This window comes from Lepidochelys olivacea (genome assembly GCF_965140295.1).
Source record: "Lepidochelys olivacea isolate rLepOli2 genome assembly, chromosome: 1".
NCBI lineage: Eukaryota > Metazoa > Chordata > Testudines > Cheloniidae > Lepidochelys > Lepidochelys olivacea.
The window spans coordinates 207030722-207052471 of NC_140411.1; the positions used below are offsets into that span (position 1 = coordinate 207030722).

Below are 21750 nucleotides of genomic sequence, written 5' to 3' on the forward strand. Positions count from 1 at the left end.
CCGAAATCTGCCAGGTGCTGGGTAAATATAAGACAACTCCATTAAGTATTTATGCTAGTGTAGCCAGTGATGTTGGGGCTTATACCTTCAGGAGGCTGCAATTGTTTAGTGCAACTTGATCATTCACAAACACTTGAGCAGCTCTGACATTTGATCCAGTAGGGAGTAGTGGAGCCACATACTCATTGTAGGAGAGTGGACAGATGAATGTAGCGTATAGATGCACTTTGTACTGGCGGTTCCCCCAGGTACAGCCATTAGTAGCCAGCCAGCCACTGTAGCTCATACAGTGCACCTGTAGTGTAGACACGCAAATCTGATATGTGGTGTGATTTTTGGATTAGTGCCATTTATCCCCAATTTCAAGAAAGGTTAATGTGCGCTAGTCCAAATCACAGTTCACAGTGGTTTTGTCTCTGCTGTGGCAGCTACATTAATGCCTGAAATTCTGTTTGTGAACAGGGTCTCTGTTCTTCAGCACTGTGTACAATTCCATTACTGAAATGCTTTGAGCAGCATTCCAATACCTCCCTTGCCAACAAACTTTGTCATAGGCATAGTACCCTGACCACGAATTTTCTTATTGCGGACATCTTTTAAAAAATTCCTTAATTCCTCTCCTGCAAATACCATTGATTAATGCCTGTATTTTTCTTTAGGAACGTTGGAATGGGTTCCTGCTCCATGTTTTCCCGGGTTGGTGGGATTATTGCTCCCTTCATCCCTTCATTGGTTTGTCTGCACTTACATTTTTATTTCTTTATATCTTGCTTAGCTCTGATGTATCAGATGTTTGCAGGGATGGGGGAAATAGGATAAACTGTGTATGATTCAAGATCTGTAAAATATAATCAACATGGAGGACATGTCAATATAGTATCATGATTCTCCATACATGGTGAAGGACAGCAGGATGTAGCCCTTATGTAGGCAAAACTCCCACCACTTGTTTCAGTCTGTGTTTTATCCATGTAATGATTTCATGAACTGGCCTATACGCTGCAACAGCCTGACCACTTTCAGATGCTCAGATACTATGGTGGTGAGCCTCTCCTAAAACCCTGGATAGGCAAAGTTAAAACCCAAGCTGGCTTGTAGGATTTGCCATATCAGATGAGATTGTTGTACTCTCTTTAGTAGTTCTTATCCCCACTCTGTCTGTGGCTAATGCTAGAGATGAATTCCTTCATATAAATTGCCTCAGCAAACATGTAGTTCTGGAAATGGATAGGGGAAAGGGAAGGAATGATGTGATCAGTTTATTCCTTGAAATGTGAGGTTTGCGGTTTAACCTTAATATCGTAATGGAGAAGAGAGAGGCAGCCTCAACTGGCTTCACTCTCACAAGATACATGCAAATTAAAATTCATAGCTAAGTGTCATATTTCTAGATGTGGATATTTGTGTAGAGACCTGAGATACTTAAAATCCCTGAGCCTGAATCTTGCAGTAGGCCCTGAACAGAATGAGAAATCAGGGTGATGGGAATTACATATATTATGTATGGTATAGTGACCTGAGGTACTTGTATAAAAATAAATGGTCAGGTTTTCTTCTGGCAGAAAGGAACTGGAAACTGCCAACTCTGACCAGGTGACAATTCCCTCTGTGGGGTGAAGCTTTCTTGCTTCTGCATCCCCTCCCACCTGACTCGGGCAAAGGGGTCTGTCCGGAAGGCAGGGTTGAGGGTATTCTGACTATCTGGCCTTTGGGAGTCCATTGCTAGATGGTGTAGACTATACAGCCCCCAGTGTACTCCAGGATAGGCTCAGGCCAGTGTAGATCTGCCTGAGGAAGCATCATAAATCTCCCTGACATGGATGGTGGTGGTGATCGGGTGAGTATATGGGGAGCACTCCATTCTCCTGTGTCCGGAAAGAACTTGGCATTGTGGAGAATCTGAGCAAACGATCTTAAACAAATCATCAATTTGAGACTTCATCAAACTTGACATATGTCAGCTTTGCGTAAATATGGGAACAAATAAATGTTGAATTGGGGAGAAAAACTGTTTGTTTTGGGAGTTCCCCCGAGCACATTTGTAAATAAGGTTTGTCTTTTTGGTGGGGGAGAAAGTTGTGAGATTGTATATATTGGTGATAAAACATTGTGCCTTTATGCCTGGTCATAGTCTAATATTGTGTTAACTTCTCCTATCTTGATTTAGAATTTTTTCACAAATGAAAGTGAGACTTAAAACTTAACTGATTTTTTTTTTTTTTTAACAGTTGCATCTAAAGGTTCAGATTTTCAAAATGAACTTGCCTGGCTTCTCAATTTGCCTGAAACTGTACATTCAAGTTTCTGGAGTTCCATTTTAGGCAACTCACACTTTTTTTCTCCCCCAAATTTGATTTTGCATTTGACATCTACTCAATTTGTGTGCACAAGTCAGGGTTTGTGGAAAAATTTCATAGCCAAGAACTTGAATGCATGAATTTAGCAAGGTAACCTGTTTCCCTTTGTTCTCCCCCCACCCCACTCCCCGACATTCTTGTTAAACCCTGGATTTGTGCTGGAAGTGGCCCACCTTGATTATCATACACATTGTAAGGAGAGTGATCACTTTAGATAAGCTATTACCAGCAGGAGAGTGGGGTGGGGGGGAGAGAACCTTTTGTGGTGGTAAACACCAATTTTTTCATGGTTTGTGTGTATAAAAAGATCTTCCTTACTTTCCACAGTATGCATCCGATGAAGTGAGCTGTAGCTCACGAAAGCTTATGCTCAAATAAATTGGTTAGTCTCTAAGGTGTCACAAGTACTCCTTTTCTTTTTGCGAATACAGACTAACACGACTGTTACTCTGAAACATGAATTTAGCAGGCACTTATTTAAAATTTGTTCCAAAACCTGTGGATCCAGAGGTTCCAAGCATTTTTGAAATCATCTGTTCCGATCTTTATGTATCATGAAGGCTACATTTTAGTCACAGGTATTTTTAGTGAAAGTCATGGACAGGTCCCAGGCAGTAAACAAACATTCATAGCCCGTGACCTGTCCATGACTTTACTATATACCCCTAACTAAAACTTGGGGGTGGGGGGATGCTTGGGACCCTGCTGGTGCTGGGGGGAGCGTTGCTGGTGCTCAGGGGGAGTGGGGGAGGATTGGCAGGAGTCGCAGGCTCCCTGCTGGGCTCCACATGTCCTCACAGTTGTGGCCGGGGGGCTCCAATTGCTGCTCCCACCCCAGGTGCTGGCTCCGCAGGCGCAGCTCCCATTGGCCAGGAACCGCAGCCAATGGGAGCTGTGGGGGTGGGGCCTGCGGGCATGGCCAACGCGTGGCGCCTCCTATCCCCTCTTCTGCCTATGCCAGTGAGAGCCAGGGAGCCTCCCTCTCGTGCCCCCCGCCCCCCCCGGTAAGCACACCCTCCTGCCCTGAGCCCCCTCCTACACACCCAAACTGCTGCTGCTGGCCTAGGGGCTGAATCCGTGACTTCCATGACCTCTGTGACAGACATGCAGCCTTACGTATCATACCTGTGATGGGTTCCCCACGGGGTGCCACCTGTAACTGGGGTGTCACTGAGCCCACTTGACCCACCAGCCTGGGTTCCCTTTACACAGTACTGCTGTAGCCAGCCTGTCAAGCCCTCTTCCAGGCTCCAGTCTGCACCTTCACCAGCACACATACAGGTAGGGACACAGCCATCTTCAGAAACATACAGATGCTGTGATCAGTTCTGCATGGGAAGGCTTCAGTTAGGGAATTTCCCAATTACTCAACTGCACACACCCCCCTCTGGAGGGTAAAGCCAAAATTATACTGTCTTGCGCTGCGCTGAGAACTGTACAGCCTAAGCTCATGAAATTCGCCCCCTCCCTCAATGTGGAAAGGAATATACACAACTTTCTGCCCCCAGTTATGACTCCCACACACTGGTTTTAGACCAAGCAAATATAAGTTTATTAACTACAAAAGAGATTTTTTTTAAGTGATTATAAGCCCTCGGATCGCTACCCCTTCCTACTTCTCCACGTGGGCACCAATGATACTGCCAAGAATAACCTTGAGCAGCTCACTGCAGACTATGTGGCTCTGGGAAGAAGGATAAAGGCGTTTGAGGTGCAAGTGGTGGTCTCGTCCATCCTCCCTGTGGAAGGAAAAGGCCTAGGTAGAGACCATTTGAATCATGGAAGTCAATGAATGGCTGCGCAGGTGGTGTCGCAGAGAAGGCTCTGGATTCTTTGACCATGGGATGGTGCTCCAAGAAGGAGGAGTGCTAGGCAGGGACGGGCTCCACCTAATGAAGAGAGGGAAGAGCATCTTTGCAAGCAGGCTGGCTAACCTAGTGAGGAGGGCTTTAATCTAGGCTCACCGGGGGAAGGAGACCTGAGGTAAGTGGGATACCGGGAGGAAGCACGAGCAGGAGAGCGCAAGAGGGGAGGGCTTCTGCCTCATACTGAGAAAGCGGGATGATCAGCGAGTTATCTTAAGTGCCTATACACAAATGCAAGAAGCCTGGGAAACAAGCAGGGAGAACTGGAAGTCCTAGCACAGTCAAGGAATTATGATGCAATTGAATAACAGACTTGGTGGGATAACTCACATGACTGGAGTACTGTCATGGATGGGTATAAACTGTTCAGGAAGGACAGGCAGGGCAGAAACGGTCGGGGAGTTGAATTGTATGTAAGAGAGCAGTATGACTGCTCAGAGCTCCAGTATGAAACTGCAGAAAAACCTGAGAGTCTCTGGATTAAGTTTAGAAGCCTGAGCAACAAGGGTGACGTCGTGGTGGGAGTCTGCTATAGACCACCGGACCAGGCGGATGAGGTGGACGAGGCTTTCTTCCGGCAACTAACAGAAGTTACTAGATCGCAGGCCCTGGTTCTCATGGGAGACTTCAATCACCCTGATATCTCCTGGGAGAGCAATACAGTGGTGCACAGACAATCCAAGAAGTTTTTGGAAAGTGTAGGTGACAATTTCCTGGTGCAAGTGCTGGAGGAACCAACTGGGGCAGAGCTCTTCTTGACCTGCTGCTCACAAACAGGGAAGAATTAGTAGGGGAAGCAAAAGTGGATGGGAACCAGGGAGGCAGTGACCATGAGATGATCGAGTTAGGATCCTGACACAAGAAAGAAAGGAGAGCAGCAGAATACGGACCCTGGACTTCAGAAAAACAGACTTTGACTCCCTCAGGGAACTGATCGGCAGGATCCCCTGGGAGAATAACATGAGGGGGAAAGGAGTTCAGGAGAGCTGGTGGTATTTTAAAGAATTCTTATAGAGGTTACAGGGACAAACCGTCCCGATATGTAGAAAGAATAGTAAATATGGCAGGTGACCAGCTTGGCTTAACAGTGAAATCCTTGCTGATCTTAAACACAAAAAAGAAGCTTACAAGCAGTGGAAGATTGGACAAATGACCAGGGATGAGTACAAAAATATTGCTCTGGCATGCAGGAGTGAAATCAGGAAGGCCAAATCACACCTTGAGTTGCAGCTAGCAAGAGATGTTAAGAATAACAGGAAGGGTTTCTTCAGGTATGTTAGCAACAAGAAGAAAGTCAAGGAAAGTGGGGGCCCCTTACTGAATGCGGGAGGCAACCTAGTGACAGAGGATGTGGAAAAAGCTAATGTACTCAATGCTTTTTTTGCCTCTGTCTTCACGAACAAGGTCAGCTCCCAGACTACTGCACTGGGCAGCACAGCATGGGGAGGAGGTGACCAGCCCTCTGTGGAGAAAGAAGTGGTTCAAGCCTATTTAGAAAAGCTGGATGAGCACAATCATTTTCCTGGAATTTAACTAACCAATCCTAACATATTGTAACATGATTATTTAACTAATTATATCCCACCACCTTAATTAGTTTACACCCAGCAAAATTAATTATACAGCAGACAGAAACAATCACAGAACCAGACAGAGATTATACAGACAAACAGTGGGGAAATGGGGACTACAGTGATAGAACAAACACAGAAATGAGGATTTCACATCCCAGCTATTGATAAGTGAGTTCTTGCCAGACAGGAAGCTATCAAACTAAGTTTCCTTTTACATTTTCTAGGCACTTCCCTTTCGCTGGAGGCATAGGCATTATCAGGACAGGATTGTATTCCTAACAGCCCAATAGCACCTTATTTCAATGTGACTAGTTTGGAATGTGAGGAGGTGACCGGTCGCTTCCCAGCTTATGGCTGCGTCTGTTGCTTAGCCAAAGGCCTTAGCCTAAGAACAGGGCCTCAGACTGTCGCAGTAAGAGAAGGACCTTACACTGGCAGACAGTGATTTTGATTCTTTTATACCTCTATAACTAGCCAAGGGATAAGATTACACCTAAATTCTTAGAGTATAGGCCTTTACAGACAGGCCTGAATATCTATATCCTAACAAAGGCTAATGGCATTTTGGGCTACGTAAGTTGGGGCATTGCCAGCAGATCGAGGGATGTGATCATTCCCCTCTATTCGACATTGGTGAGGCCTCATCTGGAGTACTGTGTCCAGTTTTGGGCCCCACATTACAAGAAGGATGTGGAAAAATTGGAAAGCGTCCAGCGGAGGGCAACAAAAATGATTAGGGGACTAGAACACATGACTTATGAGGAGAGGCTGGGGGAACTGGGATTGTTTCTTCTGCAGAAGAGAAGAATGAGGGGGGATTTGACAGCTGCTTTTAACTACGTGAAAGGGGGTTCCAAAGAGGATGGATCTAGACTGTTCTCAATGGTAGCTGATGACAGAACAAGGAGTAATGGTCTCAAGTTGCAGTGTGGAGGTTTAGGTTGGATAGTAAGAAAAACTTTTTCACAAGGAGAATGGTGAAGCACTGGAATACGTTACCTAGGGAGGTGGTGGAATCTCCTTCCTTAGAAGTTTTTAAGGTCAGGCTTGACAAAGCCCTGGCTGGGATGATTTAATTGGGGATTGGTCCTGCTTTGAGCAGGGGGTTGGACTAGATGACCTCCTGAGGTCCCTTCCAACCCTGATATTCTATGATTTGGGATAGCAAACAGATCAAAACAGATTACCTAGCAAATAAACAAAAACGCAATCTAAGCATAATATACTAAAGAGATTGGATATGAGTAGCAAATTCTCACCCTAATTGTTGATTCAGGCAGTTTGTAGAGATTAAGGGGCCAGCTGCCCTTGTTTGCAGCTTAAAACCCCCAGATATTGCTTTCACAGGCTAGAAATCCCTCTAGCCTGGGTCCAACCCTTCTCCCCCAGTCCAGTCCTTGTTTCTCAGGTGTTTCCAAGCGTCTCCTTTGGGTGGGGAGTCAGCGAAGAACCCTGATGTCACTCTTCTGCCTTAAATAGCTTTGTCTCCAAGCTTGGTTCCCGTGCCTGTTCAGTGGAAATACACTGGTATTCCAAGATGGAGTCCAGTACAGGTGACTTGGTCACATGTCTGTAGGGTCACAGCAGCAATGACTCAGTCTGTTTGTAGCATCCTCAGGAAGGCTCCCTGGTGGGAGATTAACTTTTTCTAAGACCTGTTCTCCATAATGGCCCTTTCCAGCCAGCCATCTAGACTGTGTGCATTCTGCCTAATGGGCGTTCCCCAGATGTAAACACATTTGTAATAGATGCATAAACAATATTCCTAACTTCAGATACCAAAATGATACATGCATATAAGTAGTATAATTATATTCAGTAAATCATAGCCTTTTCAATATCTCACATGATCAATCTTGCATAAAATACATTATAGTTATGCCATAATTATCTCATAATATCTCTATGAAGAACGTGGTGTAGTGTGACAATACCTACCTCACAGGGTGGCTGAAAATTAAGTGCTTGAATATGTAAAATGCGATATGTTTGCCCCCCTTTCCTTAACTATCTCTGCTCTTAATTTCCAGAAATCTGTGCAGTGGTCTCTGCCATACATCGTGTTTGGAGTGACTGGCGTGTTGTCAGGTCTCCTGAGTTTGTTGTTGCCAGAAACACTGAACAGCCCTTTGCTAGAGACGATATCAGACCTGCAGGTGTGCTCATACTGGAGACTGGGGAACGAAGCTATGTCATTGCAAGCACTAGGCGGCTCACGGGTACATCACTTTTCTTAATACTTCACCACCATTGTAGTGCATCGATTACAGCTGTCAACTTTAAGAGTGCCAAACTAGATGGTGCTTAGTCTGTGGATGACAGGCTCCAAGGGGACACTGGGGATAGTTTAGTGATCTTACCATCATATCTGAAATACTCTCTGCAAGTGCAGGCTCAGATCCTAGCTAGGTCAACTCATCCCTCTCATGCTTGGTGAGAAAGTTACAACTTTCCCTTTAGGATAAAGGACCCTAACACAGAGATCTCTGCCTCTGTCACCTCTAGTCTGCTGGGTCCTATAAGGCTGATCCGTAAGACCTTTCAAAAACCTTATCTGGCACAAGATGCAGCAGCTGGTTTATGAGGGAGGGCTGTGCCTGTATTCTATAATCTGTGCAGGCTTCCACTTTTTGTTTTTGGGTGCAATTTAAGATGTTGGTTCTAACATACAAAGCCTTAAATTGGTTAGAACCTGGTTAACTCTGATGTCTACCTCACACCTGACCGTAGTAGCTGAGATTAGTTGAGATGCATGATCTAACAGCTCCCGGGCTTAATAATGAGGAGACTTGGAGGCAAGGTATTTTCAGTGAGGTTTACTTGACTGCTGAGTTTGCTTCCCTTTGTTCATTCATCAGGTTTTGTTGACCTTCCAGTCATGTCTTGGTGTGAGAGTTCTTCCATCTATTTTTTTTTCTCCTGGGGAGGGAGAAATAAATGAGTGGAAAGAGTGATTAAGTTTGGGGAGGGATTTTAGGTTTCTTAACACTGGTCCAAAACGTATAAGTATTGTAGGGTTTATAAAGATTATAGATTGACTTGGAGCACTAGAAGGTACATCTTGTCACATTAAACTAAATGAAAAAATACTCAGTCTTTAGGAACACGCTTCCCCAGATATACATCTGATTTGAATCCAGATAAAACAAAAGGAGTCAGATTCATGTCTGCAGAGACACTGTCTACTTCAGTGAAGTTACACCCAAGATGGCCTCTGACACATTATACATTTTTTTAAGACAATCACAGGTAAAACACATGGAAAATGAAAAGCTGTTAAACATTAACCCTGTCTGATAAAGGTGATAGAAAAGTCTGGTGGAGCTGCCTTTAGGATTACTTAATACATTGTTCTGCTGGATACCCACTGATGCCTAGTGTACATTTAAGTTTTGCCAACATACTATGTCATAGACTCGATTAGCGGAGTGATTTTTTTTCCTGACATAGCTGTGTTAGCAAATGCCCTAGCGTTATACCATTAGTGTAGTGTTATACCCCAGTTATACCATCAAAGCCATTTTGCTGGAATAGCTTTTTTTTCGCCCTCCTGGTATAGATGCAGTTTAAACCAACTCTTTTGCTGGTAAAAACTGCATCTATACAAGGAGGATTTGCTGGTACAACTGTACTGGCAAACCCCTTAATTATTGAAAAGGACTGGGTATAGCCACTTTACATGATTCATAAGAGCTGAAATATTTGGATAATCTCCCACTGTGCTCAAAGATTTGCAGAGAAAATCTGACCGTGTCCAATGTTGTTAGTCTGGGTTGGGCAAAGTAAGAAGACTTGTCTGATTCTATGCCAGGGGTTGGCAACCTTTCAGAAGTGGTGTGCCGAGGCTTCATTTATTCACTGTAATTTAAGGTTTCGTGTGCCAGTAATACATTTTAACGTTTTTAGAAGGGGTCTCTCTCTCTGTCTATATTATATAACTAAACTACAGTTGTACGTAAATTAAATCAGGTTTTTAAAATGTTTAAGCTTCATTTAAAATTAAATTTAAAATGCAGATCTTATCAGTTTAGTGTGATCCTTGCCCTTGTTTTTCCTTGCTGAGTTTTCCAATGTCCCCAGGCAGGCAGTGGGCTGAGCGGGCCGGTGGCTGAGATCCCGGCTGGCAAGGGGCTGGCAGCCGGAACCCCGGGCTGGCAGCCGAGTGCCACTGAAAATCAGCTCGCGTGCTGCCTTTGGTATGCATGCCATAGGTTGCTGGCCCCTGTTCTATGACAATACATGTGTTAATGTTTTCCCCTCTTCTCTGGGAGCAGTTGCTTTGTGGGCTTTTAGGTCTGTAAGTTACATACGCTGAGTGCGATAATTCTCCATGCCAAGGAAGACCCATAAATCACTGATACACTGCTACCTCGATATAACACGGTCCTCGGGAGTTAAAAAATCGTACCGCGGTATAGGTGAAACCGCGTTATATCGAAGCCACACACGTGACGTGCTGATCCACCAGAGCGAGCAGCCACACCCCCTGGAGCACTCGTTTACTGCGTTATATCAGAATTCGCTTTATATCGGACCATGTTATATCAAGGTAGCAGTGTATTATAAAACTGTAATGCACAGGTTGGTTGCTGCCTTCCATCCCAGAGGGCTGTGTTTCAGGGGTGCTTCGTTTATTGGGTTCTAAAGCACTTCAGAATCTGTGAAAGACAGATATTGCAAGCTGAACAGGATTGGGCTGGGTCAATACTTGGATGAGACATTCAGGGAAATCAAAAGGATATTTTAGGAAACGGTATTTGTGATTTTTGTCATAAACAAGGGAAATGCAGCCTAGATGGAGTTACTATAAGATGGTTGCATAACTGGTTGAAAAACCATTCCCAGGGAATAGTTATCAGTGGTTCACAGTCAAACTTGAAGGGCATAATGAGTGGGGTCCCACAGGTATCAGTTCTGGTTCCAGTTCTGTTCAATATCTTTATCAATTATTTAGATAATGGCATAGAGAGTACACTTATAAAGTTTGCGGACAATACCAAGATGGGAGGGCTTGCAAGGTTTTTGGAGGATAGGATTATAATTCAAAATGATCTGGACAAACTGGAGAAATGGTCTGAAGTAAATAGGATGAAATTCAATAAGGACAAATGCAAAATCCTCCACTTAGGAAGGAACAATCAGTTGCACACATACAAAATGGGAAATGACGGTCTAGGAAGGAGTACTGCAGAAAGGGATCTGGGGGTCATAGTGGACCACAAGCTAAATATGAGTCAACAATGTACTACTGTTGGGGGGGGGGGCTGTGAACATCATTCTGGGATGTATTAGCAGGACTGTGGTAAGCAAGACACGAGAAGAACAATTTTTCTCCCTCCTCATTGTAACAACCTTTTATGTACTTGAAAACTTATGTCCCCTCTCAGTCTAAACAAACCCAATTTTTTCAATCTTCCCTCACAGGTCATGTTTTCTAGACCTTTAATCATTTTTGTTGCTCTTCTCTGGACTTTCTCCAATTTGTCCACATCTTTCCTGAAACGTGGCACCCAGAACTGGACACAGTACTCCAGCTGAGGCCTAATCAGCGCAGAGTAGAGCAAAAGAATTACTTTTTAACCTCTGAGGATAGGACAAGAAGCAGCGGGCTTAAATTGCAGCAAGGAAGGTTTAGGTTGGACATTAGGAAAAAATTCCTAACTGCCAGGGTGGCTAAGTACTGGAATAAATTGCCCAGGGAGGTTGTGGAATTTCCATCATTAGAGGTTTTTAAGAGCAGGTTAGACAAAGACCTGTTGGGGATCGTCTAGATATTGCTTAGTCCTGCTATGAGTGCAGGGGACTGGACTAGATGACCTCTCAAGGTCCCTTCCAGTCCTATGATTCTATTATTGTTCACAATTTATCACCCATTCCTTTAGTCAGTGCAGAGCACAGTTCCCTACCAAGGTATTAGGGGGTGCTTACTGCTGGAAATGCTCTGTCTGAAAGAATGTTGTGCATCCAAACAAAATTTCAAATGTGCGTATTTTCGCACTTTCACCACTCTAACCTTTTGGGGGGGGGTCGGGAAACAATTCCCCTCTTATATGTAATTAGTGCAAGTAGGGCAACTTCCTTTGCTTGGAGGATAAGAATGATCTCGTGGCCAAAGTACAGCACTGGGAGTAGGGAGATCTAGTTTCAGTTCTCATTTAGCAAATTGTCTCTGCAGTTCCCTTCTCTACCCCAGATAGTCACCTGACTTGGATCGCAAGCCACAAACTTTTCAAGTAGTGAAAATAGCTTGCAGGTATGTGTGTTGCACACCCTTGCATTGTAGATTGCAAGAGTACAGAATGGCCTTTTGTCCCACAGTTTCTCCCTTTCCAACAGTTTCAGTGCCTGCAGAACCTCTTTCCCTTTGTGTCAGACATAGTTAGTTTTTTGCTGTTTTGTTTTTTCTAGTAGTTAGCTTGTTTTGTAAAAGCTTTCTGGTCCCATGAGTCTCTTTTCACCTGTGTTTAGGCTTTTTATATTGCTGGCTAGTTGGAGCTTTGTTTATCTGCATGGCAGGTAATCCTGGCAAATGCCCCTTTTTTTTTTTAAATGTGAAGCTTGTGTAGGAAGATGTCCACTCATGATAAATAGGGATGAAGAGGCATTTCCCCCAAACTCTGCTTCCTGAGCCTTTGCTTCTAGTAGATCAGAGGGACAGGAACATTGCTACTGCTTTCTTAACTCAGAAAGCTTTGTAGAATGCCAGATCAAGCCATCCTAGTCAGTTCACTTGTCTTGCATCCGACCTCCTTAGTCTGCTAAAGGGAGTACAGGAGTTCATGCTGGATAAAAGTCCATCTTTGCTAAGAGGGTTCGAAGAAGTATGAATCTAAAATCCTCAGATCCAAGTGGAACTGACCTTGGGCAGGTCATTTAACTTCTCTGTACTTCAGTTTCCCCTGTGTAAAATGGGCAAAATCCTCCCCACCTCTCAGTAGGGTTGTAATGCTTCCTATTTGTAAAGAGCACTTTGAGATGCTCTGAAGGTGCTGCAAAAGTACATTTTTTCAATGTTAACTGTTGAATGTGTTAACAATTTCATTTTTTTTCCTAGTCTGCAGATAAAGATCGCTCTGCGGGGAGTGAAAGTGAAGATGAAGAATTCTATGATGCTGATGAAGAGACCCAAATGATCAAGTAACAAGAGGAAGCTTTCCTTTTTATGCCTTTTTTTTTTTTTTTAAACTTGTCCAGCCAGGTCCAACTGTAAAAATAAAACTGGAACTGTCTGCGGGTGAATTATAACAGGGCAAGTGCCTCTGCCTTTCCAGCACTGGGGGAGGAATTAGAGTACTACTCAGATGCATTACAGTGGTTTGACCATTCAAATGTTTGTGGCTCAAACTTATGATTGCAGGCTAGGTTTGAGGCCAAAGATGATGGGGAGGGATTTGAGGTATTTCTGAAACTTGAACTTGAGAACTGATTCAACTTGCAGACTTCCACTGCATGTGTTTGCATTTTTCCTTCAAGGTGGGCTCATGTTGATTTTGAAGCAGCTGAAATCCATAAACTGGAAAGGTTTCAACTAGGCTTCTTCAGATGGATGAAACCTAAAGAGTTAAACTGGACACAGAAGATACTATAGGCCAGTATGATGGGAACAAATTCCTGAAATCCTCTCAAGTAACCTGCAGCACACTGGAAAGAATGAACTAGGGAATCTCCACCAGTTCTGCATCCGCTCACTGGAATGGAATTTCATACCTCAAGTGCTTAGGGAACACCAACAAAAGATAGCTGTACTCATTGATGTTGTAGGGTGGATGTCTAGAGGGGCCATCAAAGGTTAGAGGGACCAGCTAATAGGAAAGGGCAGAGGGACTTAAGTAAAACAAAATCTACATTATTGCTGATCTCTTCTCCCCCTATCTGTCTCCTCCACCCAGCCCTTGCACCTCTCAAAACAACTTCCTTTTTTTCCCTTTTATTTTGGTTCTTTCTCACACAGGTTTGTCATGACAGTCTGTAAATCTCAGGATGGCTCTGAATTTCTGTTGCATATTCTGATTGATTTTGTGTTTGTCACTTTGCCATGTAAACTGAAGGACTTGTTTTTCCATGGCATAGAGTGAATGTCTTACGGGAAGTAATTTTACTTAGCTATGTTTTGCATTATTGTGGGCTTTCCATGATTATGGCTATGGAGGAAAAATGAGATCTGCATGCAGTGGTACAGAGTACTGAAATTGCCTGTGCAGGCTGCTACTAGTGTCTTGGGGATCATTGCAAGAGGATGCTAGTATTTACTTTAAAATTCTGTATGTAGATAAAGTTCTTTGGAAGTTTCTTGAGCCCACATTCAATTAATTACTTGACCTTGCTGAGGGAGAACTGTATTCTTTTGTTTAAACTAAACTGTTTTTTTAAGTATACTGAAAGAGAAGGATGTTGAGTGTTTTGCCAACTAATAGATGCGGCCTTTTGGTACGGATTCAATATTCCTAGCTGTTACAGTTGACTTCTATATAATTCTTTGCCGTTTATGGGATCAAATTTCATATTAAAAGTGTAAAGGTAGCTGGTTATTCTATTGGAAAATAATACATGATCAAATAATTGGGGAGAAGGGTGTTTACTGAACATATTCCAGAGTCAGAGCGAAAAACTCAGTTATTCCGGAAGGAAGCAGAAGATCGGATCTGAAACTTACAGCAGGCTATCTAAACTTTGTCCAGTCAAGAGCTGCATAGGCAACTTTCTAGGAGCCCAAGAGTTGTATCTCTGTTACCTGAGTGGAATGTAGTGCTGCTATCCTCGTCTTCAGTGCAGAGGGGAAGCCCGCAAGACTACATGTTCTAGCATGCAGTACTCCATCTTGATCTGCACAGATTGATACAGTGCTGTGAGCACAACAGTGAGCTGTAGTGGGGCTCAGTGGTCGCTGCAGGTAGCACATCAGTAGGGAAGATGAAGAGGACTGCTGGCTGCATTGTAGACAACAGTGGGACATTTGACCAGCAGCCCACGCTTTGATCTCTCCTGACTCTTGCACAGCTCTTGTGGATGAGATAGCAAAATTAATAGAACTTTTTAAAACTAATCTGGATGTTTTCAGCCTTATTTATACATAGGAAAATGACTGAGTGGAGTTCTTGGAGTTATAATTAAGTTTGTGTGTTGTGCTTTTTTTTTCTAGTTTGACATTTGACACTTTAAAATATGGGGATTATAAGAAACATGGGAGGGAAAGGGTTTTTTTTCTTTTCATTAGGTTCTTGGTGATTTTTTTCCTCAAAGGTTCTACATGTGCAATAGCTCTTACTGAAATTAATGCTGCAGTACCTAGGAACTGTACTGATGTTGTCAAAACCCTATATTTCTTAGGGGATCAATCTCCACAATGGAATCACTGCCTCTTTCTGGCTTTAAGCAGTGGAAATAGGGACTCCTTTGTGAGACTGACTAGCGCTCTTGGCCTTGTTGGTTTTGTTTTTGCTAAAAGTCCCAAACCTGCAAAGAGATCCATCCATGTAACTTTCCATTGTTACTCCGTGTGGTTGCAGTGGTTCAGGTGGGTGGATTTCTTTGTAGGATCATGGTCAAAATTTGTGACAGCCCCTAATTTAAGGTTAAATGTACCTCCATTTCATACAAGCACTCTTATACATATGATTGCAAAACCAAGGATGAAGAAGAAACTTTTATGTGAGAAAAATTAATTGCAGTTTTTTTTGGAGACCCTTATACTGAGTCTGTCCCGGGTTTGCACATTCAAAGGTTGAGGACCTCCTACTGTGTCTGCCAAAGAGGCTGTTGAGTGGCTATTTATTTATTTTTGGGCCAGTGAATTGCTAGAACAGGATCTTCCTAGGCGGAAGCTCAGTGTTCGTTGAGGTGGGGGTTTTTTTGTTTTGTTTTTGTTTTTTTGTTTTGTTTGTTTTTTTTTACAGAAGGATTCTGACAAATGACTTATTACTCTTGCACTCCATGTGCTTCAGTCTGGCACCTCTGGTGTTTGGGTTTGTGCTTAGAAGTTGGGGGTGGTACAAGCTGACCACCTGCTACAGAACAGAGGAAGATTCCTGTTTCATACAGAGAAGTCCTAAGCCATTGTGGCATCAGATACTTTGCCCTAGTTAGCATTTGTTGTGCACATATGATGCACAGCATTTCATGGCAAGTATGGACAGCATACACTGTATCTAGGCAGACCAATATTGCTAAGCAGAACTCTTCAGATTGACAATGCATGCTGTTCTGAACTCTGCAGCTAGTACCTGTTTTAATTAGACCCCCAAGTCACAACATTTGTATGGCTACCCTACCTCCAGGTATAATCTAATGGTTCAGAGCTGGCCTTATTCTGATTCTTCCCATGTATGGGCAGCACATATTGGACATCTGCCCAGGGAAACTTGAATATACACCAGATCAAAAAGAAAAGTATCACTGTTAGTGACACTAAAATAGCACTGATGATCTGACAGATTTAATCCTTGCAATTCTTGATTGAAGTTTGACAAATGCTCTCCCCATGCTTATTTTATTCCATTGTAGCTAGGCTAACTTTACATAAGTGATCTGCACTATTCAGGGTTCTTGGTCCTGTGTAGACATAAGAATAAATCCAAGTTGGTAGCTGTCAGTCTCTTACCTATATATCCTTGTTTTGTAGAAGTTGTTTTTCAGCTGGGTCTCTTTATGGGGCTCTACTGTAGAGAACTGAGACTTTCCCACAGCAGAGATCAGGTCAGCACTGCTTCCAGCGGGACCCATCTTCTTACCATTTCCCAACTCTGTTATCAGGGTGTGGCAGGGGATGTGCTCTAAGTTCTAGACCATGTTGACTTGGTCAAGCAAATTCAAGAAAGAAAAATGTTATGGAAGCTATGGCGTTAGCTTCTCAGTTTCGTTTATTTTAAAACTGTAATACATTCATGTCAGTATATCAGTATTATGGGCCCAATTCTGGCTGGCAGCACATACACCAAAAAATCTGTGTGCAACACAAGGATTGTATGGTGGAAGTTAGCATGTACATGCATGCCTCTGGGTGGACCAGCTAAGTCTTTATGCACAGCTCTTCTTACATTAATTATTTCTAGTGCAGGACTATGCATGTAACTGTTTTGAGTTTCAGTACTCTATGAATTCATTGTAGGGTATAAAGAGTGAAAGAGAGGTTCTTAGATGGAGAAATCGCTATTATTATAGAAATCATATGGAAAGGGCTTATTTGATATTGTAGCTCTTTCACCTCTAGCATCCAGTGCAGCATTCTTCATTACCATATAGTTGCCAGTGCCTACTCCAATCTACTGTAACCTTCAGATGATCCATGTGATAGGACTATTCCAGTCTAATAGATGTTTTAAAAAGTTACCTTGAAAGTCAGCCTAAATTTATTTACTTTTTTTCATCCCCTCTCTCCTACTGATAGCTTCTTGAATCATCCTAAAATAGCTTTGATTGCAAACCTAGTGAAAAATACTAAGAAAATGTAAATAGGGAATCGATTTTTGTTTTACTTTGATTCATTTGAACTGTCCCTAGTGCTAAAGTGCTTTTAAGTGTCCTCAAATCAGTTTGGACTGGTGCTATCCGTAGGTAATTCTACGGAATTGGTATAAGCAGTTGCCAGATTTCTAAGCTTGAATGAAATAATGTCTAAAACTAATTCTGTGTGTTCATTTGGAATTCTTCCATGTGACCGGATAAAACTAGATTTACAAGCATCTCTCCATGGATCTTTAGGACAGGAAAAGGGAGAACTACCTTTGTTCATGCCTTAATGCTCTTTGCACTTTAATGACCATTGTTTCTGAAACCCTTCTCACTGCTTGCAGAGACAGTAATTAGCCAAAGAGATTAATATTAAAAAACAAAGTATAGAATTTGCATAATATGAAACCGTTGCCTGTGTCATATATCATACACAAGTCTGCAGGGTCTTATTTTATTGTAAATATCAAAGCTCACTCTTCAAGATCAGGATAAACAAGATAAGACCACTTGCTAGAATTTGTTAGTTCACTCATCAGACTTTTAAGAAATGTTAATTGAAGGCCACATGGAGTTTATAGAATGAAGTAGATGGTTGAACTGGTATATTTTAATTAAGGGCAGTGTTAAGTATTAAAATGTCTACAAGAGAGTTCAGTTTCCTTTTGGAACTCAGTTTTAAAAAAAACTTAAATTCTGGTGGCAGCGTGTATGCCAGCAAAAATGCAGACAACTGCTGGAATGCACAGCAGGAGCTGGCTGCTTCCTGTCTCCAAAAGATTGTAAAGAGATTCTGTACCTCCAGGTGGTAAATGGAATGGGACAAAGCCATGAGGTGGCATAATTCACACCTTTATGTGGATACATATAACATGGCTGCCTGGACCAATCACTGTTCCCTTTTGTATATCTGCCCCTCAATTACAAATAGTGCATGAGTCTCTAAAACAAAATATTACTGCTTCCCAGCCAACTTTGATATACTGCTCGGATTCATAGTCAATCAGGAGCCAGATAAAGTGTGACGACAATAGTAATCAGAATTTCTGATTACTAAATGGATAGATTATATTTACAGAAATACTAAACAGCTGTATTTGAATGGTGCAGTATCCATGAAGCCTTCTAAATTCATGAAGTGTTGCTCAGATTTTGGCCTTAAATGGTTTTAAATGATCAATAAAAGTTGAAAGGCTGCTAAGGATTTAGTTGGGATCTGTGTATAATCTGAAAAGAGCAGAACTTTATGGAAAGATTTGGTATTGTCAGCACATTAAAAATACAATTTACAGTATATCGAAGAATAGAATACTTTAGGGAAATGCTAATAACATATTTTCTTCCCTTAGAATTTCAGGTGAGTCTCTAAATGGTCAGTCTTTAATTCCAAGGAAAAGTGAAATCAAAACCTTTTTTTATGTTATTGATGAAGATTGAATGAGATGCAGTCATTGTGCAGGTATAATTTTTGCTTTATGAAGAAAATTTTTATTGCACAGCGTACTTAATGGTAGCAGCTTTTCCTTCCTTGAGTTAATAACATTAACATTGGATTTTTTTTAAGCTACCTCTTTCCATTAATCTTTATTTGGTACTGAATATTACATTAAAGAGATTTTAGGAAACTATGGGAAAAAATAGTTTCCATTGTTTTGTTTGTATGCTGCTGGTGATCCACTGATTAACTTGAAACGGGGAAGGACTTATGGCTTTAATGCTTTTTACAGTGAGTTTTGAATAGTGAATGTAAGTACAAGGGTTGTTTTGGGGTGGAGTGGGGGGTAGTTTTAGAAGGGTGGAACAACCATGGCTGTCATTGGTGATGCTCTGCTCTTCTGCAAACCAGGCCTTTACTGTGCTGAAACCCATCTGTTGGGCAGAAGACTGTACGCTCGCACTGTCTTGTTTCTCCTTGCTCTTAGCCTTTCGTAAGCAGTTAATTATTCGCATAGGACAAGCAAATGAAATTCCTGAACAGAGGATCAAATTCTGCCCTGAGTTACCTTTACACAACCCCACTGATTTAAACTTCAGTCAGAATTTGGACATTACCCTGACAGAGGAGCAGCTAAGTGGATGAACTTTGTTTTTTCAACATAAGACCAAGTTCATTGCCAGTATAACTCCCATTGACTTTGGTGAAGTTGTACCTGCTTATACCAGGGTGGAATTTGATCCTACATTCAGAAGTGCTTGTCAGCCTGTTGGTTAAGCAAAAAGATGTCTGGTGGTTAGAGGGGTTGGGTTTTTGCTTGGGCCATGTACCCAGGCAGAAAGTTTTAGATGTTTGTTTTATGCAATGTGTGGGTATATATTTTTTTAATCCTTGATTTGGACTTCTTGAGCACTGTGTGTACAAGGCCTTTCAGCATAAATATGTGGATTTATTGAATTTGGAAGTTGTCCTTCTGTCATCATCCTCTGAGTGCCATTTCTAGTTCTCAGTTGTACGGTTAAAGCCTGTGGGATTGTTTGGTTTTTTTTTTTTTTTTAGAACACCAAGAAGTCACCATTTGTTCAAGCCTCAAAACATTTGTTTCCCTAACGTATGTCTTTTGTAATGGTGGCATTCACTTACACAGTGTGACTAAGTGCTGGGTCCATCTCCTTTTAAGATGTGTTTGCCACAGAGGACTAAACTGTTATAACAAATGTAAAAATATTCAGAACAACTAAGACTCTCGTCTTCTGTCTGGGTTGTTTCTGTATTTGATGCACATTGTTTGATCTATAGCTGCTGTAATTCACTGGAGCTCTGCAAGGTAAAACCAGCAAGTTGGTTCAAGTTTGGAACCTTTTGCAATGTGAGATTTTAAAAAAAGGACTCCATTAAAATTTTACACATTTTAAAGCTACTTTTCTCCCAAAATGTAATAACACTATTTAGCCAGAAATCAATATGGGATATGCTTTACATTCTGGGAGATGTTAATTTATTTCTGGGTGACCTTTTGAGCATTTTTAAGATCTTAATCTTTAAGATTTCGTAGATATTTGTCTGCCATGGCATGGTAACTTTTAAGTAATTTGTAAAAACTCTGAAACGGCCTCTGACTCATACAGTTCATATAAATGTCTTTGTCGCTTAGTTTGTGCCTTTTCTTTCACTAATGCAAGCTCTCTCAATAAACATCAGCTGTTCTGGACCATTGCAAGCCTATTTTATTGTACTGATTTTACTTGCCTGACCCCCTTTTTGTTTTCCGAAGGGTGAGAAGTGATCTCTAATAGAACAGATATTTATAACTGATTGTTCAAGAGGAAATTGACAAGGTGGAAAGCAGGTCATTGTGGAATGGCAATGCCACAAAACCCCTGGGAAGCTGTGACTGTCAGTACTAATCAATATATTCCACTATATCTATCACAGATCATTTCTAACAAAAACAAACTGGAGCAAGTGGGGGAGGTTTAGATTGGATATTAGGAAAACCTTTTTCACTAAGAGGGTGGTGAAACACTGGAATGCGTTACCTAGGGAGGTGGTAGAATCTCCTTCCTTAGAGGTTTTTAAGGTCAGGCTTGACAAAGCCCTGGCTGGGATGATTTAACTGGGAATTGGTCCTGCTTCGAGCAGGGGGTTGGACTAGATGACCTTCAGGGGTCCCTTCCAACCCTGATATTCTATGATTCTAAGTGGAATGTGAGAATCAATTTACTACCAGCCTCAATTGTTGCTTGATGTTGAAAGACTGGAAACACTCTTGGGGATTTAGCACAGTAAAATGTCAATGCTGCAGTTGTTTTTAATATTGATATTATGGTAGTATGCACAGACACTGATTGGGACTTGGGGTCCTGTTGTGTTGGGTGCTGCACAAACACATGAAAATATGGTCCCTGCCCTAAAGTGTTCAGTCTAAAATTATACCACTTTATGAAATACCGTGACAGCTACTGGCAATATTTTAACACTTGTTTTCATTAACTGAGAAAAAAGTAATGAATAGCTGAAGTGCACTTCCTGTATCATGTCAAGAGAGAGAGTCTCTTTATATACCTGAAAAAATATGGCTTAGGGATACTGGAGATAATGTCTCCCCTCTAAATATTGGGCAACAGGTTTTTCACTGTGATATATCCACTTCTGCATAGTAATTGAAGGTTTTTTAAAATGTAAGGTTTTTTGGACATGTCTGTAAGTAAAGCATCTTTTGATTTAATTTTTTAACTTCCCCTTAAATAGCTCCTTTTTTACACTTCAGAGGTTAATATTTTTGATTTATACAAACTAAATAGAAAAGAGCATGTATCCAATACTAAGTTATGTACATAACAGTCTATGAGGTATGTTGCCATTTTCCTTTCTGCAAAGTGAGGCTAAGTGAAAGTGACCAGCAAGATTCCTGGTTTGTATTCCCACCTCTGGCATTGGGCACTGACAAGGATGGGAAGAAGTCCGTCTGCTCTCACATTGCTTCATTGTTTAAAATAGTCATCTGTCTTTGGGTTCACCTCCTTTATATTCTTACAGCATAAAAGAAATCTCTCAAAACAAAGTACTGCTAC

At 41.9% G+C, this 21750-nt stretch overlaps 1 protein-coding gene across 4 annotated transcripts in view; it reads left to right on the forward strand.

The window, feature by feature from the left end:
• Positions 1 to 20392, forward strand: part of SLC22A15 (solute carrier family 22 member 15) — a 48342-nt gene extending 27950 nt beyond the window's left edge. The window contains exons 10-12 of one of the 4 annotated variants that reach the window (XM_084623820.1): positions 660 to 732; positions 7827 to 8015; positions 12851 to 20392. In XM_084623820.1, the coding sequence (XP_084479946.1) occupies positions 660 to 732; positions 7827 to 8015; positions 12851 to 12937 (349 nt within the window). In that variant the 3' untranslated portion in view covers positions 12938 to 20392. Of the gene's footprint in view, positions 1 to 659; positions 733 to 2228; positions 2752 to 7826; positions 8016 to 12850 lie in introns of those variants that run through there. The other 3 variants (XM_084623821.1, XM_084623823.1, XM_084623822.1) reach the window with 3 other exon arrangements.
• Positions 20393 to 21750: the final 1358 nt, after the last annotated feature.